Below are 18,213 nucleotides of genomic sequence, written 5' to 3'. Positions count from 1 at the left end.
CCTAACTCAGGGGTGATCAGGACGTTGGGGAGAAGGCAAGGAGAAGAGGCTGCTCACTTTGGCAGAGGTCCAGTCAAACTTCTGGAAATACCTTATCTCCACACCATAAAGGGGGTGTCCTTTATGTGTCCAGGTAAATAATGCCTGGCAGCCAGGGCTCAAACACATGGAGGGAAGTATTTCCCTAATTAAACATGAATCAACTTCAAAGGAAACCCAGCTGCTGTTCCACGGAGAGGCAGCGGCCTCAGACCGGCAGAGTGGCAAGGTGATAGTTGGGGCCCGGAAGTCTCCGGGCAGCCCCACAACTTAGGACTCTCTGTGTCAAGTCTCCCCACTGTTCCAGAAAGTTTGCTCTGTTTTCTCATCCCTTCATCCTTCCCAATAACAGCCTTGTGATTTTTGGATAACCGACTTTGCAGCAATATTTTAAAATGCTAGATTTTATTTGTCCTGGGGTCTGCCAGCACATGCTGTAATTAAAATGTTGATTAGTAAACAGTTTAAATATATGACAGACAATGCAGTTAAAGCCTACAGTTAGGTCAATATGTGATTTAGATTTGCCATTTAAAAAATCTCATTTAAATTTTGCATACATTAATCACTACCATACTTCAAGGTTCTGATATCCACCTGACTACAATATTAAAATAAAACTTGCTGCCCCAGGGAAATCCTACTTATTCTTAATTGTTTCGAGGCTTTGATGGGCTTTTAATCTAAGATTAATTTATGCAATTTTAAATAACTCTTCTTATGATTAATAAGCTTGAAAATTAAAAGGAGTCTAAAGCAATTATAATGAGCATTTGGTCATAACCTCATTAGAAGAAGGAGTGAAGGATACAGCTCTGGAATTCTTACAAGACTACAATTTAAGGTTACTTTTAGAGAAGTCAAACATAGTTCCTGAAATTGCAAAGGCAGGTTAGCAAAGGTCACTGTTAAAATGACGGCTAGCTAGATTAGCATACTAATGATTTTCCCTGATGGTGACAGAAAGGACACTGAAAAGAAGCTGCAGAAAGAGAGACAAATGACATGCTGTCAAGAAGCTACAGGCTCTGAACTCAGTTTTCTCTTCTTCTGGCTGGAGACCTTCATGGAATTTCAGAAAAAGCCAGAGGGTTAGGACATCCCTACTCTGAAGCCGGTTCCAGCCAGAGTCTGGTCCTTGTGGAGCAGGCAGAGACCAGCACTGGGTGGCCCACCTGCCTCTGGAGCGGTAGCCTCACCAAGCCCCTGCACTTCTCAGGAACCAACAGAAGCTTTGTGCAGCCACCGCCCTTGCCGGTGGGCAGAGTCCTTCTAGATCAGACCCATCCCACCCAGCTAACTTCATTCCCTTCATTCCCAGGGGTCTCCTTTGCTTTGGCCAGAAGGAAAGGGGTTCCTCATTGTCCTGTGCTTCCTCTGCTCTCTGCTTGTGCTGTTCCTTCTTCCAGAAACCTTTCCCTCCTGTTTTTAGCAGTGATGGTGATGATCATGGCGACCATTTCCTGAGCGCTCATTTTGTGCCAGACACCGTGCCCGGCATGTAACATACTTTTACCTCACTTAAATCTTCCGCTCTGTGGGACTCCCTTTCTATGAGAAAGGAATGTGAGGCTGAGAAGGGGGGCCATGCCTGACCTCCAGAGCTAGCAAAGGAGGGGTGGAGGGACAGGAGGGGTTGGCTTTTGGCTGAGCTGCCACTTCTGATTCTCGTACTGAGACAAATTCCAAGGATCTTCCAGGTCCAGCTGGAGCCGAGCTGCCTCCCTGACCATGGAGAGCCTCAGCCGTCCTCCCCTGAGCTCTCACACCAGGCAAGTCAGCGGCACACAGCCCTTCTTGCCCTCTCCAAATGTCTCCCGTGCGGGGGTCTCTTCTGCTCCTCTATGACACAACTGTGTCTCATATTCTTTGAACCCATCCCAGCACCTCAGAGACACAGACAACCAATACTTGTTGATTAACTGGTTCATAATAATTCCCTCCAACAAGATGCTCGTTACATCTTACTGATAATAGAGGACAAAAAATTAAGCTTTCTAATCACTGGGGAGGAAAACTCACAGAGGTCCGCCCACCCCCCCAAGAAATTACCAGTTCACGGGACACTTGCTGGGAATAGCCAGCACACATTTACTTCAATCGAACTCACAGTCAGCACCACTAAACAAACGTGTTTTCCAAGAAGCTACTAGTTGGAAATGCCCAGAACACTAGACGGATGAAAAAAATCACAACCCAAAGAGGCTGAGTGATTCAGTGCTCTACATGTGTCTAGCACTTTACAGGTTGTAAGCACACTTCCACAAAACTCTCATCTTGTTTAAATGAAAACAACAATACTGGAAGATTGGTATCATCCCCCCCACTTTGCAGATGAAGCAGCTGAGGCTCAGATAAGCCACATAACTGATGACTCCCCAGCTACTTAGAGCAGAGCCTGTACAGGAAATCATAGCTTCTGACAGCAATGCTCTCTCTGGTTTACCATGTTGCTTCTTGTCCACATTCACGGCAGACTCAATTTCAGGATCTTGAGCCCATCTTTGGCTTCTCCAGACTTCACATACAGAGGACAGGGCATGTCTGCCCATCGCCTGGCCACCAACCTTTCCACCTTTCCAATTCTACCGTAATGGTTATTGAAACGAGCAAGGTCACGGCTCCATGGTCGTGTTCCTGCTGCTCCGCTCCCATGTGTGTTGGACACACATTTGCGGGGTGTCTTCTCAGCCTGAGGTTCCCTTCTGCCTTCCTGTCAGACCGATCTCTGTCTGGCTTCCTATTCTGTGTGAACTAACTACTTTGATCACATGTCTCCTAAGGTCCTCACCAATTTAGCTTCTCTTTCCTTTAGTTCTTACCCCCAGCTGGTTTTATTGAGATGTAACTGACATACAGCAATGTGTAAGTTTCAGGTGTAGGGCACAATGATTTGACTTATAGAATACTGTGAAATGATTACCATAATAAGGTAACATCCATAATCTTTTTTAAAAAAAAAATCCATTGTCTTACATAAATAAAAAAGAATAAAAGAAAAAAATTTTTTTCCCTTGGGATGAATACCTTTAGTATTTACCATTTTAATAAATTTCAAATATACCATACAGCGGTGTTAACTATAGCTATTGCGTTTTATTTTCTTTCTTTCTTTCTTTCTTTTTTTTTTTTTTTTAAGATTTTTATTTATTTGAAAGAGATCACAAATAGGCAGAGAGGCAGGCAGAGAGAGGGGGAAGCAGGCCCCCTGCCAAGCAGAGAACCCAATTTGGGGCTCGATTCCAGGACCTTGGGATCATGACCTGAGCCGAAAGTAGAGACTTTAACCCACTGAGCCACCCAGGCGCCCCCACGTTGTATTTTCTTTCTTTTTTTCTTTTAATATTTTTATTTATTTGACAGACAGAGATCACAAATAGGCAGAGAGGCAGGCAGAGACAGGAGAGGGGGAAGCAGGCCCCCTGCCGAGCAGAGAACCTGATTCGGGGCTCTATCACAGGACCCTGAGATCATGACCTGAGTCGGAAGGCAGAGGCTTTAACCCACTGAGCCACCCAGGCACCCTGCACTGTATTTTCTATTCCTAGTACTTATTTATCTTTTTGTATCTTTTGTACACACATTTATCGTACACCTTTGACCACTCTCACCTAATCCCCCCCCACCAAAACTAGCTTCTACGAGTCTGTTTTAAGATTCCACGTATAAGTGAGATCATAAGTATTTGCCTTTTTGTCAGATTTATTTTACTTAGTATAGTCCCCTCGAGGTCCATGCATATTGTTGCTAATGGCAGGATTTCCTTCTTTTTTATGGCTAGATAATATTCCATTGTACATACATACTGTATCTTTATCTGTTTATCAGTCAATGACACTTAGGCTGTTTCTGGACTTGGCTATGTAGATAATGCCATAAACGTGGGGGTGTGAGTATCTCTGACATAGTGTTTCCATCGCCTTTGAATGTATTCTCCGATGTAGAGTTGCTAGATCATATAGTTTATTTTTAATTTTCCAAGAAACCTCCATACTGTTTTCCATGGTGGCTGCACTAGTTTGCATTCCCACCAACAGTGCAAGGGAGTTCCTTTTTCTCCACATCCTCACCAACACTTGTCATCGCTTATCATTTGGGTGAGAGCCATTCTGACAGTTGAGTGGTGACAGCCCATTGTCGTTTGATTTGCATTTCCCTGAGGTTTAGTGCTGTTGAGCATCTTTTCATGTACCTGTTGGCCATTCCTATAATCTCCTCTGGAAAAAATGTCTGTTCAGGTCTTTTGTCCATTTTAATTGCATTGTTTGGTTCTTGCTGTTGAATTGTAGGAGTTCTCCATATATATTTTGCATGTTATCTCCTGATCAGATATACGGTTTGCAAATATTTTTCCCATTCTGAAGGTTGTCTTTCATTGAGTTCTTTTTGACCATCTATAAACAGATTACTGAACCACTTCTTGATGTCTCACTCAGGCCAGCTGTACCCCTGGTTATATCAGTGCTTCACTTCCACACAGCACTGTAAGCGCCTCCGATCAGCCTGTTTTTCCTGCAGCTGTTAGCTCAAGTGGCTGGTCTGAGAACTGCTTGCTACTGGTTTGTTACAAGGTAAGGAGCTATGCCAACAGGTCAATCAGCATGCAGCTTCCTTCATTGACCAATTTTCCCTACAAACAAACATTAGCTGCATAAAACAGAAGCTTTGAGTCATGCCTGATCTATATTCTGGTACAAACTCCTTATCTTGTGCTTGAGAAACAGTTCAGATGCTACTAGTAGTCCACGGTCCATATTTGAGTAGCACTATACAGCGTCTAGCAATAGATTTGGCACACAGAATGGGCTCAGTAAATTTGCTGAGTTCAAGGAAATTTCTCCCAAACTCAATGTACAGTATTTATCTCTTGGAAGTTGCTGATTTCTGTAACCATGATGGTAGAACTGAGAACAAGAAAAGGTTTGAGGCCCTCGATTACTGCTGCAGGCTGACAGAACCAAAAAACAGTAACTCAAAATTCTCACAGCTCCTCCCAGACGCAGACCAAGCACAAACGGCTGGTGTTTATTTTCTCTCCCCCACATTGGTCTGTTTGCACTGAGGTCCAGGCTTTCATGGGCAGCCACCAGCTCCTTGCTTCAACCATGGCCTGGCAGTGGTAGGACGAGGCCAAGGGAGAGGGGACCATAAGGAGTGGGGGGAGCAACGATCCCAGCAGGGCATTTGGGGTTCACAAGCACACTGCTGAAGCCCTCCATGTTTCTTTGCGGGCTCTTTGTGCTTAGTTTTATCTTCTACTGCAAGAAATAGTTTGACTTCGCTGAAATTCTCACAACCACTCTCCCCTGCCCACTGTTAAACAGCTTTGTTTAAGGCAGAATCGTCCTAAGTCCGTGCTGGCTGCGTGGCTCCCGGCAAGTCAATTAACCTTTCTAAGCCCTGGTTTAACACATCGGTTAAATGGGAATAAGAATAACCCTTGTAGTGTTTGTGTGAAGGTCAAGTGACTAATTTATATGAAAGAACTCTGTAAACTCATGTGTTTAAAAAATGCTATTTGTTTAGATTAATTTCTCTCTTAAAACAGTAAGTCTGTTTTAAATGTTAAAGAGCAGAGGCTTTCCTGAATTTATCTGTAGCTCCAAGATGCAAGCACTCCTCCTTCCAACTACTTTCAGCTAAGTTCAGAGAAAATAAATTGTAGTGTGGATTCTGGCTAGTGTGGATCTTAGAGCTACTCTTCCTTGTGATCTGAGCTGTGTTCCATGCTGTATGCAGAAAGTAACACACGCACATAAATAAATGTTCTGTGAGGCCTGCCTTACTTGTCACGAGTTCACAAAACCTCCCCAGAAAACGCTGGCTGGAAGAAATCTTGCCTTCCGCAGAAAACATTTTACCTGTTAATTTCATAACATTTCAATTCAGTAACTATTTAGCGAGCGTTCTACCTGGGGCTAGGGGCTAGGCTAGATGTCACGGATGCTCAGGTAAATGAGACATGAAGCTGTCCTCCAGAAACCTGTAGTCTTGTTTATGGACTGTTACCGGTTAGGTAGACAAACTACTGCCACGAAGGGAGAGATGGCGTGCTAACAGAGGGACCTGCCAGGAGGAAGGGTATGTAGGACAGGAAGTCAGGAACCCTACAGAGGCAGACCTGGGAAGCGTCACAGAGGTTGTGCTGGTTGACCCTCATTTCCCATCCAAAGCTACTTCCAATCCTCAGCAAGTCTGGGGGGGCCCTACAATGGCTGGAATTGCGGTAAGGAAACAGCACAAGCCAAGACACAACCGTGCGAGAACGCCTCCCGCCTGTGGGTGCTGTGAGAGCACGAGAGCACGGGCTGCGTGTGAAGGAGCCCCGCGAGGTGAAGGGGGGGTGGGTGTAGGTAAGGGAGGGCCTGGGCCGGTCTCACATTCTATCCAGCACTTGGCTGTCTATATCCTCAGCCTTCTGGCTAGACCGCAGGCTGGCTGAGGTCAGGAATCAGGGGTGCCACGTGCCTCCTTGGCATCAGCCGGGAGGCTCCAAGTATGGAAAACGGGGAGAGCACACTTGTGACGCCCGAAGCGTGTTCTCTCCCATCTCCCAGGAGCAGAAAGGGCTCCTGAGACCCGCATCTGTACCACTCGTGCAGTGAGTTACAATCCAGCCAGCACCCCCCATCTACTCTTCTGCTTTTCTTTGGTACTTAACCCACATTCCGCACGAGGTAGCGCTGGGGCCTGCATGGGAGAGCTGGGCTTTTCCGCAGGCGGGAAGGACGGCGTGCCCAGCCACGGCCCTGCTGACCTCCCTGACGTGGGGACCGGACGCCTGCTTTGGGGAAAGGGCTTTCCAGCCTGGAAGCTGGTGTCTCGGGCCCTGCACACACGAGCGTTGCAGGGTTGCCGATTTTCGCCTTCCGAGAGTTAGAGCCGGAGCATTCCAGAGGCAAGGCCGCGGCTTCAGAAAAAAAAAAAAAAAATCATGTTTAATTTAAAAATTAGAAACTGGAGCAGGCTGTGAGCACAGGGGTTGATTGAAACAAAATTTAAATTCCTGTCAAGCCCATTTAAACACGGGGGCCCTTCATAGACAATTAGCTGCTCCCTGTGAATGCTGAATAAACTCAGGCCTGGTCACTGCGAGAAGACAGGCGCCTACTGTGAGGCGCTGGAAAAAAAATTAACTAAAATCAGGCTGTATGAAATATTTCGCCTTTCAGTATATCACAGGGGTTGGAAAGTGTAAACAAGACAAAAATCGATTCCTTGGTGCCCTCAAATCAATCCCCCAAAATGGTTAGGGCATCTGTTTCTGCTAAATTTTGTTTACATCGGCAGATTTGCCTTAATTGCACTTGTTTATCTCCCATTGTCCCTGGGGCCCTAATCTCCCGATTACTAATACTTAACACTCATTTCACATCTAAAGCTCCTTCTAATCCTCAACAGGTTTTGGGGGCTCTTAAAATTATTGAAGCCACAGAGGCGGGAGACACAGCCTCTTTGTGAAAGGGACATTTTCTTATCTACTACCAGCTGGGCCCAATCATCACCAGGGATGGTGACAACAAAGGTGCTAAAAGGCTCTTCCACAATGACTGCTGCTCCACTGGGGATTCAGAGGATAAAAAAGAGCTTTGATGGAAAAATCTGAACAAGAGGCGAGAGCAGTCCAGCCAAAGAAAGTTACTGTCATAATCAAATGCTGTCAATCACCATGAAAATCCAATTAAAAATGTTTCCGCACGGCCCTCTTAAGTGGAAAAATGTACCCTATTTATACAAATTTTTGTCAACTCCACACCAGTCCCACAATTAGAAAGTCCTGCTATTAATTGAATCCCCCTCCGCACAACCCCCCCCCCCCCAGTTTAAAAAGACACGCAGGCCATCCAGAAGCCTTCTGAGGGAGGTGAGACACACGTAGGCTATTGGTATACAATTAAGAGTTAATCGGGTTACATTGGAAAATTCCATTTTTATTTGTGCCCAGGGAACCTCTGCCTGAATAAACGAATGCTACCTAGCCTCCTACTTCAGAATCAGTGACCATTTACACAGAGAACGGAGAAACGGTAAACCAGGATACTGGAAAGAAACTAGTCCATGCTCCAGCAAATGTCTCTCGGTAGACCAAGACCTAATGTTTAATTCTAATCTTGAAAATTAAATAGAGGACAGAAGGCCCAAATGTCTCTACTGCCTTTAGGCAGTCTCTAAATGGCCAGGCGAACCTCAAATTATCTGCAGACAGATCTGGCCCCCCAAATAACTGTTATCTACCAAAGGCCTCGCTGAAACCACAAGACTCCTGATCCCCAAAGGTCTCTCTCCAAACTGCTACAAATTAAAAAGCAAACAACCCATTAAACAAATCCAGCTGGTTTCAACTGTAAATAGGAGGCTTCTAATATTTTTCCAGCCCTTGAAATTCCTGGTTAGACTCATTAATTATTGATAAGAATTGCATCTTTTTATTGGAGTGTACTCCCAGGAAAACAAGTTTGCTGTCTTCAACGGCAATTCCCAAATCACGGAGACTAGGCTTCAGATCTTTCTGTATTTCCCCCACAAACGGCTAAATATCTTCTGGTCTTTTTCAACTTAATCCATTATTCCCGAGAGCTAGGGGCTGGGGCGGTGTGCATCAGATATGCTGGTAGATAAAGACCATGGGGTCCCCCTGCTATCAATCTAAACAAACGAAGACGGTGCTGGCCAGGTGGTCTCCTCTAGATCTTGGCTCTCCGATGACCTCCTGTTTCGGAATTAACTGTCGGAGGCAAATTCTCAGGGGGTCAGGACACATGCTGAAGGTGCTGAACACTGCCTTGCTCTTCCCACATGTCCCATCCTGAGGTGGGATGGCCAGAGCCCTGGAGTCTGCTCTGACTGGTCAAGCCCATGCTGTACTGGTTGTTACATGTCTTGAATGTTATCCCTGCAAACACAGCAACAGCCTCAAAATGCCTTTATTTTGGCACCAAATTATTTTACCCAGATGACCTCTGGGTTAAGTCAAACAAAACCCCTTAAACGAACCATGTCTTCTAGTGTGGTCAGCCTAACTTATATTGTACATTACAATGTACAATGTACAATGTCCCGAGATGGCTTGTTCCTGGGTGAGTTTCCTCGGCTTTACTGTGTGAGTTCTTGGAGAATAAGAACTGTTCTGTTTGTCTGTCTATTCGATGTCCAGGACAGTGTTTCATTGAGCGGGATGCAAGAGATGGGCACACGCCAAGAGTAGGCGATAGTGAGTTCTCTTCCTATAATCAGAGCGGAGACTCGCCTGAACGGCAGTTGCACACAACCATGCTGGACACTGAGTCAGAAGAGCATGACCCTCTTCAAGGTGCTTACAATCTAGCTGGAGAAAAAAGGCATTAAACTAGTGAGTTTCACTTCCAGCTGCTCCTTATAATCTACCTGGAGAGCTTTAAAAACAAAATAGTACCTGTTCCCTGGCCCAAGCACCAAGAATTCTTTCATCTGGGCTGGGATCCAGGCTTTTTTTTTTTTTTTTCCCCTCTAATTTTTAACTACTTGGATGATTCTGATGAGTTGCCAGCATTAGGAACCACTGTACTACCTGGACCGACTTGTGACTAGAAGATGGATACGTAATTCTGTGTAGTTAAGTACCGTTCCAAGTCAGAGACTAGATTCTGGAGTGCCTCAGAGAAGGGGGCAAGCACTGTGATAGGGAGAAGGATGGAGACCTCCAAGGACGGGGCTTGGGGGTGTTCCAAACTGAGACCACCCCCCAAATCAAAGAAACTACCAATGGGCTGAGTGGTGTCAAATGAGGAACGGACGTGCAACACACGCCCAAGACCCAGCTCAGCCCCCGGGAATGCGGCGTGACGTCACAGAGCAGTCCCAGAGTTCCATTTTGCTGCGTCCGGGATAACCAGACTATTCTTGCGGTCAAGGAGCCATGGCCTCACTGTGCCGTGAAATGCGATGCTGGGAAGAAGACGGTTGGCCCAGGCAAACAAGAAAGAAGCGCTGCAGTCAGGAGTTCAAAAAAACCGCAATCTTAAACAGACAAATCATCACCGTATTAAGAGATCTGACCTGACGATGGAGGAAAAAAGTTATCCTTAACTGGGAAATTAAAACTGTTAGATCACCATGATCAAGGAGTGACAGATTTTATCTATCTGTATCTCTCTTGCTACGTGCGTGTATATAAATACACACCCAAACACACACACACATTTATCTGCTAAAGTCTCGTGAAAAGATTAAGCAGTCACGTCTGCGGGAAAACAAAGCTTGTTTTCTGGGGTTATAATCTCTCTGTTCTCGCTGAAGTGCTAACGTGTCATCAAAAATTCAAATTAAAGCTGTCTGATTTAGTGCGATCTCAAGCATCCAGGCAGTGATTCTGCCGTTGTAATTATGTGCAATTAAAGAGCCAAAATCAACTTCTGAGTAGTGGATTCCTGTTTATAAGCAGACACAAACAGATGATTTTAATGGCCTTTAGAACTTGAAAATAATAATAAAACAAATCATTCCGTGGTTGTAAATTGGACCCTCTGTGGAGCCCCCAGGCTTCTGTGATGCTATCTGTGCTTGAAGGAAATACTTAGCTGAAGTTACAATCCCAGCCAGGGATTCTCCCTGCAAATTCCGGGTGCCTTAGCTAATGAGCTGATTTGCACCTCCAGATGAGTAACCAAAAGCAAAAGTGATATCTGCAAGAATGGGTGGCCAGACACACACAGGAGTCTGGCCTTAAGGGTCTGTTTTAAAACATGCTCTTCAAAACACAGGCGAAAGCTCGACGGAGTAAATGACAACCAAGTCCATAACTGCTTATTAAATCATCGTTAGTATCTTAAAAAGTTCCAACTGCAAGTATAGTAGGTCCACGAACACCGTGCAAGGGGGGCTGCTAAAATGTGCCTCTCTGCCTATTTGTGTTTGGGATACAAGTAATCTCTGGATCAAAAGAAACCGAATTGAGACCTGAATTGAAATCAGGAGTTGGATGCTCAATGGACTGAGCCACCCAAGCGCCCCTAAAATCATCATCTTTTTTTTTTTTTTTAAGATTTTATTTATCTATTTGACAGACAGAGATTACAAGTAGGCAAAGAGGCAGGCAGAGAGAGAGGGAAGCAGGCTCTCCGCTGAGCAGAGAGCCCGATGTGGGGCTTGATCCCAGGACCCTGGGACCATGACCTGAGCCAAAGGCAGAGGCTTTAACCCACTGAGTCACCCAGGCACCCCTAAAATCATCTTCTTAATTGTTCAGTTCATTCTGTCTATTTGTCTGTGACCTAAAGGTTTGGGTCTAACAGTGGTGAATGAAGTAATTTGCTGTAAATCCAAAAGTTTTACTGGAACTGAAGTGCTGGAGAGACAAAAATCTAACCTGGTGATTTCTTCAATTTCTAAAAGTGACCATGCTGCATGCAGATGCCCAGTTTATCAAACCACTGATTAAGTGCGAGACAACCAGCCAAACTATCGGAAAATGTAATTACAATCAGGTTTGGATACACAGAAAAGCTACCAGTGACAATTTAATAGAGAGGAGTTAAACAAGTTAACAAGTAATTAAATGTTTAAACAGATTTTTCTGGAGCAGTTTGGTGTTTATTAGCCCCCAAACAATACCACCTCTTATCCGTAGAGCCTCTTCTGAGAAATGAGATGCCTTCAAGTTTGCAGCTGCTGGGATTTAGATGAAGGGGGAAAAAAAAAATCTAAAAGCACTATTTTGATTGTAACTGACATCCCTCCCCCCACGATCCACAACTGCTTTTCAGATTCCAAGTCCCATGATTTACTTGCTATCTAAGCAAAATGTCAATTGCAAAATTTCAATTGCAAACTGCCCTCTGTGTTTCTTCTTAGTAGCATGAACGGAAAAAACGAAAAAACCCAAACCTGAGAAGATACTGAACGAGGACGCCCTGCTCTGGAATGTACCACGAAATGCACAAAATAACGGGCATTATTAGAGCCAGAGGAGAAAACCCATGTTTTTAAACAATTACTAAAGCAGTATAGTAGCAGCATAAAGACAATTTCTGCGCCAGCTTGTTTCTTTGAAATTCTCTCTGCCACTGAGCAGCTAGAACAGATAATAACTATTAGTAAATCAAACTCCTCTGCAATATCCAGCTGTGCCTCACGCATTTACATACAGATAGAATGGGTATATGTTTTTAATATGTATGTGATCCGTACTTTTACCACAGCCGAACTGCATGCCACAAAGGAGGAGGAGAATGGGAATCAGATCAGCATGAGATAATAAAGTGGCCTAGATAAAGTATTAGCCAGCGATTGATCTCAAACCGGGATGCTGCTTCTTCTGACCTGATTACTTACTATGCATAGATTCCATTAAATAGAGCTTAGACAGGGGAAGCTTCTGGAAATACTCTAAATGCATAGAAGGATCTACAGTGCTCTGAACCCAAATTGTAACTGCGGAGGTGCCCACAGCCTGTACCCTCCCTGCCTGAGTCAAGGCCCATGTTCAGGATAGGCTGGCAGGTTAAAGGGCCAGCTGCCCGCTGGTGGGCAGCCTTCCTCAGTCCCATGGGGAGGGTCTTTCCTGTCCCTCCGCTGCGCCAGGCCAGCGCCCTCCGAGTGAACGCCTCCCTCCTGAGCTGCTCGTCTAGTTCTGGCTGCATTGCACTAACTAACAGAATGAAAAGGCAGCGAGGGAGCTTAACAATCATTCAGGGTCACGGTCCCGTTTGAAAACTGATGACAGTCACGGATTTCTCTTTTCACAAAAGAATGCAAATCCCCACACGCATACGTGATGTTGGATGTAATTTCAGGGGCTCTAACACACTTCCTGAAGTCATGGACCCAAGGTCAAGGACTGGTGATCTCATGCATCCTCTCCGTTTTGCACATGAAGACACTAAAAGCTGGGAGGGAATGGGGAGCTGCTTGCAAGGGAAGGCAAGTGTGGAGGCTTTCCTGTTAAAGTCCAGCCAGACCACAGCTACCAGAGAACCCTACAGGAAGAAGACTCATTGGGCAGAAGAATTCTCTGTGGCTCACGTGAGCAAGGGTCTACCCAACAATGTTCTCACTGTATCCTCTATTAACAAGTTGAATAGCAAAGCCAGATCTGAACCTCTCCATCTCAATGTGCTCCCATCTCAAGCCATCTGTCTCTGAAGTTAGGGGTCTGATTTTTATTTTTTAGGTGTCCTTCAATCAGATTATTGACATTTTGGGAAAAGGTCTCCACCACCCTTGTTTCATCACCTTTTCCCTTCTTGCCGCGTCCTCGCCAATCCTTTCTGATGGCAGCAGCTGTCCCCCACTCCACAAAGCCGAGATATCTCTGTCGCATTGTCCGAAGCCTGGTGAACATTCTGCTTCCATCTCCACAGGGCTTCTACAGCCTGGAAACATTTTTCTAAGTTTGCGGGTCCTACATCACAGAGCTGGCGCGGCGCTGACCTAGGTCTTCCCTGTGATTTGTACCAGCGTGCTGTAAAAGTGGGTTCTTTCACAATGGAATCATGTTCTTATGAGCAGAGAGAGTGCATGTGGGGGTGTCAGCATGTGGGAAGTTCTTGGCCACCTGCATGGCTGGCTCTCCTTTGTTGGGTTAACGCTGGCTCCTGATTCACGTGATGGCTCTCGAAGGACTGAAGGATGAAGGGCTTCCCTGTACCTGAATGGGAGTCCACTCACAAGAAAAGGTGTGTGGGGGGTCGGTGTGTTGCTTCCATGTCAGGTCCACGTTTTCAGACTTGGACTAGGGTTTCTTCTCTAAGAAGAAAGGGTTTCTCCTATAAGAAGTGGAATTTTTTAATAGATCGCCCAGCTGGTGGCGAATGCGTTGCCTATCTAAATTCCCCCGTTGTGGGTTTGGGACTCCACGAGGCCAATGTCAAAGGGATTTCTGTTCCAAAAGGCCCTAGAGGTCTCACACTGCTCCGAAAAAGTCTGGAGCCTCTAATACACTCATGCTTGACCCAGCCTGTTTCCTTGACCTGGAATGTCCCCTTGAAAACTCTCTATGAAGTTCCGTCCATCCTCCAAAGGCCCTTTTCCAATGCCACCTTCTCCGTGTAGCTTTCCCCATTTCCCCAGTGAACCCCCAGAGAACTCTGCAGTTCTGAGTTACTTTATTCCGGCAAGTTGCATACTTGTTGTGTCTCCTGCAAGACTGGATGAATGTGGCTTACTCTTCCTTGTGTCTTCTATTGAGTCAGGCACAGGATATTGTACATCACGGTCTAATAACACCTGCCAAACTGAATTGTTTATCTGGTTCTGAGATCTCCCAAGATGATCTGGATGCTACTGATGGGACTTCTGAATGGGTTATTTATGTACCTTAACAGATACATGCCAGACACGTATATCAGCTTACATGAACTCTGGACTCCCCAAAGTGTGAGTGTTAAGGGAATTTCTTCATCCAGCTTTAGCATACTTCCACTTAGAACATAAAAACTGATAACCGTCTCAGGAACAACCACACAAAGTAGAATTAAACGACCAAACACCTAGATGAGTTCTAACACCGGGATTTTAGTGGCTTCAAGAGTCTAAACTTTAGCTTTGAGACTGACATGGCCAAACACTGCAAAGATGATGGTTTGAAGACTGGGGTATTATGGATATAAGGTAACTGTGGCAGATAGAAAGTCAAACACTGCTCGTACGCCCACTGTGCACATGACCCACCCCTCCCTGCGGTCTGGTTTACTCAGGCGGGGCTCGCTGTGCTTACCGACGGTCTCTGGTGATGAGTCTGTAACTCTCAGTATTTCTACCCAGGCTCTGATTTTCTTCCTTTGGTTTGGATAGTCCTGCAGGCCTCATGGTTGATATGGCCCAGGCTGTGTGGACCACGTCAGTGCCCTGCTGGCCGGAGCTACCGTGCTAGGGAGATAAACTGCTCTTTTTGAGAAAGGCAGGTCCCCACCCACAGTGACAAATGTCCCCTCCAGTTCACGCATTCCAGAGCATGTTCTCAGCTTCCAGATGGGAGCACCATCAAATAGGTTGTAGGCGGGGAGGGAAAAGGAAAAATTAAAGCCATTAATATGCTGGAAGAAATAAAGAAGCTGGTTCCTTAAGACTGGGCTCCTAGGACGTGACTCACGTTCCTGAAGCCAGGTACAACCCAATTTCTCTCTCATCCCCTATGTGGCTCAATACCGTGGTCAGAGGCAGGCAGGGCCCAACCCCCTTGACCACAGGAGCCTCACACACATTCCAAGCTTTCAGCTTCCTCACCGAGCCCTTTCTAAGCCGGGTGCCTCATGAGTGCTGTACCTGAGGGAATATGTTCATTTAAATCCCACTGGGAGCAGTCCTACAAATGTTAAATTAACTAGAGAACCGGGCTTCCTGTGACTACATTTTTCATTGTGTTTTACTGATTTATTGATATTTATTAATTAAAAATGTGGGACAGCACACACCAGGGTGTACAGTTATAAAGAGAGAGATCAAGATATGTATCACTTGTCTCTCCATACACACACACACACACACACACACACACACACACACACACACTTTCTTCTCAAGCACTGAAAGTGCGCACCCTCTGGCCTTGTCTTTATGACTTGCTGCCCTGGAGCTGTGCTCCCCACCAGGACATACATCCATATGCATGGATGGGTGTACGTGCGATCCACAGTGTTTTGTTTAAAAGTGGCCAACTCATTGCAGCACGGAAACATGCATTTACAAACAGATATCTGTTTTATGAAACCCTATTCCTTTGTTTTAATAGCTGAGCTATCCAGCCATAGCATAATAATGCACAAGGTAAATGGGTCTCCATCTCTAGAACCTGTTCCAAGTTTTCTCAAATGTGACTAACTGCAACAATCTCCCAACCATCCAAGACACGCCACCGCCAAAAGACCAGTTTATTCCAGACACGATACCTGCACAGTTATAAATTGCAGAGGTTTTTAGGGGTGAACTTTAACTTGAAACTACCCTGAAAATGGAGATTTGCTCCAGGGGTAACACGAGGGAGGACGCTACCTTCCTGGAAAGCGCTCATGACGCAAAAGGGAAACTTCCTGTTATTTTCTATTCCGGGACAAAAGGTGTATTATGCAAGAAGTTGGGGCATGTAGGGTGTTTATCAGGATGGCATACAACGGATGAAACCCTCTGAACTGGTATCTGCAAAATGCTTCTTGTTTAAAGTGGTGACAGAAGACTGGTCGGGGTGTGCTCTCAGTGCAATGGTCTAAAGACAGGGAATGGTGAGCACACAAAACAGGAGAAAGAGCAGACTGTAATCATTAGTTATAATGCTCGATCCCGGCGTTCCTTCTAACAGCTTGTGCGTTGTCAAATCAACAATCTGCACTAAACAAATGACCATTTGGGAATTGCTAGGGAGCGTCTCTGTTCCTCTCCCTGCTCGACTAAAAACTGTCATTCGCCATCAAAGAAAGCGGCCTTGGAGCTGAGAACACAGCACCCGCAGCTCATAGTTGTCTCTTTCTGAGGAAAGACCAAAGATTCACATTAACTTGATCTTTTGCAGCCAATCTAATTTCATTCTGCATGAATCCAAGAGGACTCCGCGCCACGTTCAGAATCTCCTGCAGGACACTGCGAAAAACTGAATATGCTGACTTGCTTTTCTGTTACCGATGCTCTGGGTGCTGAGAGGCGGTAACAACAGAGGAGGAGGAGTAACCCAGATTAACTGGTGACCCTTGCGTGTAAGGCGGAGGAAGAGAGTTTTACCTTAAGTTTCTTCCTTTTTCTTTTCTACAGTGAGAGATGGAACCCAAGCAGGAGGAGTGGTAGAGGAGCCCAACACGGGGCTCGATCCCAGGACCCTAGGATCACTACCTGAGCCGAAGGCAGACACCTAATGACTGAGCCACCCAGGTGCCCCCTCCCTTACTATTACAAAATGGTGGTGGGTTTTTATTTTTTAAAAAGATTTTATTTATTTATTTGACAGAGATCACAAGCAGGCAGAGAGGCAGGCAGAGAGAGAGGAGGTGGCAGGCTCCCCGCTGAGCAGAGAGCCCAATTCAGGGCTCAATCCCAGGACCCTGGGATCATGACCTGAGCTGAAGGCAGAGGCTTTCACCCACTGAGCCACCCAGGCGCCCCTTATTTTTATTTTTTAAAAATATTTTATTTATTTGACAGACAAAGTAGGCAGAGAGGCAGGCAGAGAGAGAGGAGGAAGCAGGCTCCCTGCTGAGCAGAGAGACCCTGGAATCATGACCTGAGTTGAAGGCAGAGGCTTTAACCCACTGAGCCACCCAGGCACCCTGGTGGTGGTTTTTTAAAGAGTAAAAACTACTACCTGAGGATTTGGGCTTCAAAACACTACCCAAATGGAGTAAGTAATGCAGTCTCTCTTAAGAGCTGTGGATGTTTTAAATTCCATTCCAGTTCTTTTAGCAGAAGGTTAAGCACAGATATATAACCAGAGAATGCTAACGTAATTAAAGCAATGTACTTACCATCAGGTCCTCAGGTGCTGGTCTTTCTTTGGGTTGTTTTCGCATGCTGTTAGAGGAAGAAAAGCTCGTCATTATCTAGATCACGCAAGAATCTGTGCTATACTTTCCACCATGGACTATTTCCCCTGGAATCTGAATGACTTCAAATTCACCGTGTTCAATTCTTGGCCAAAGTATTAGCATATATTCCCTTTCTTTTATTTGGGCCTTTAATTAATCAGATTTTGGGGAATCTCATGAATCAGAAACATAAAGATTTTTTGGGCGGGTAGTTATTCTTGCACTACATATGAAGAATGAATTTAAATTTACCTAATTCCACTTTTGAAATAATTGTGGGAGGAAAAAAGCGGCAATATTTCTTCCTGACTTAGTTTTCAGTTTATTTCAGACTTAAATCTAGGCAACAATAGACTTCTTTTTCCGTAACTTGGATCAGTAATAAGAAAAAAAAAAACATGACTACCAGGTCAAATGAGAAAATATTTTATTTCTTCATTCTGATTCTGAATGACAAGTCATAAAAGAAGTCAGGAATCTAGATAATGCTACAAAATTACAAATGGGGGACGCCTGGGTGGCTCAGTTGGTTGGACGACTGCCTTCGGCTCAGGTCATGATCCTGGAGTCCCGGGATCGAGTCCCGCATCGGACTCCCAGCTCCATGGGGAGTCTGCTTCTCTCTCTGACCTTCTCCTCATTCATGCTCTCTCTCACTATCTCTCTCTCAAGTAAATAAATAAAATCTTTA

The 18,213-nt window shown here is 45.3% G+C and overlaps 1 protein-coding gene across 3 annotated transcripts in view; it reads right to left on the bottom strand.

The window, feature by feature from the left end:
• The window catches only part of MAP2K5 (mitogen-activated protein kinase kinase 5), a 266,485-nt gene that overhangs the window by 20,873 nt on the left and 227,399 nt on the right, over positions 1 to 18,213 (bottom strand). For all 3 annotated transcript variants that reach the window (XM_059372347.1, XM_059372348.1, XM_059372346.1), the window contains one exon: positions 17,463 to 17,508. In XM_059372347.1, coding sequence (XP_059228330.1) covers positions 17,463 to 17,508 — 46 coding nt within the window. The remainder of the gene's footprint in view (positions 1 to 17,462; positions 17,509 to 18,213) is intronic.

The sequence above is a fragment of the Mustela nigripes genome, chromosome 13, assembly GCF_022355385.1.
Source record: "Mustela nigripes isolate SB6536 chromosome 13, MUSNIG.SB6536, whole genome shotgun sequence".
Classification (NCBI taxonomy): domain Eukaryota; kingdom Metazoa; phylum Chordata; class Mammalia; order Carnivora; family Mustelidae; genus Mustela; species Mustela nigripes.
The sequence above is the reverse complement of the archived record's forward strand: the minus strand, read 5'-3'. Positions and strand labels throughout refer to the sequence as shown.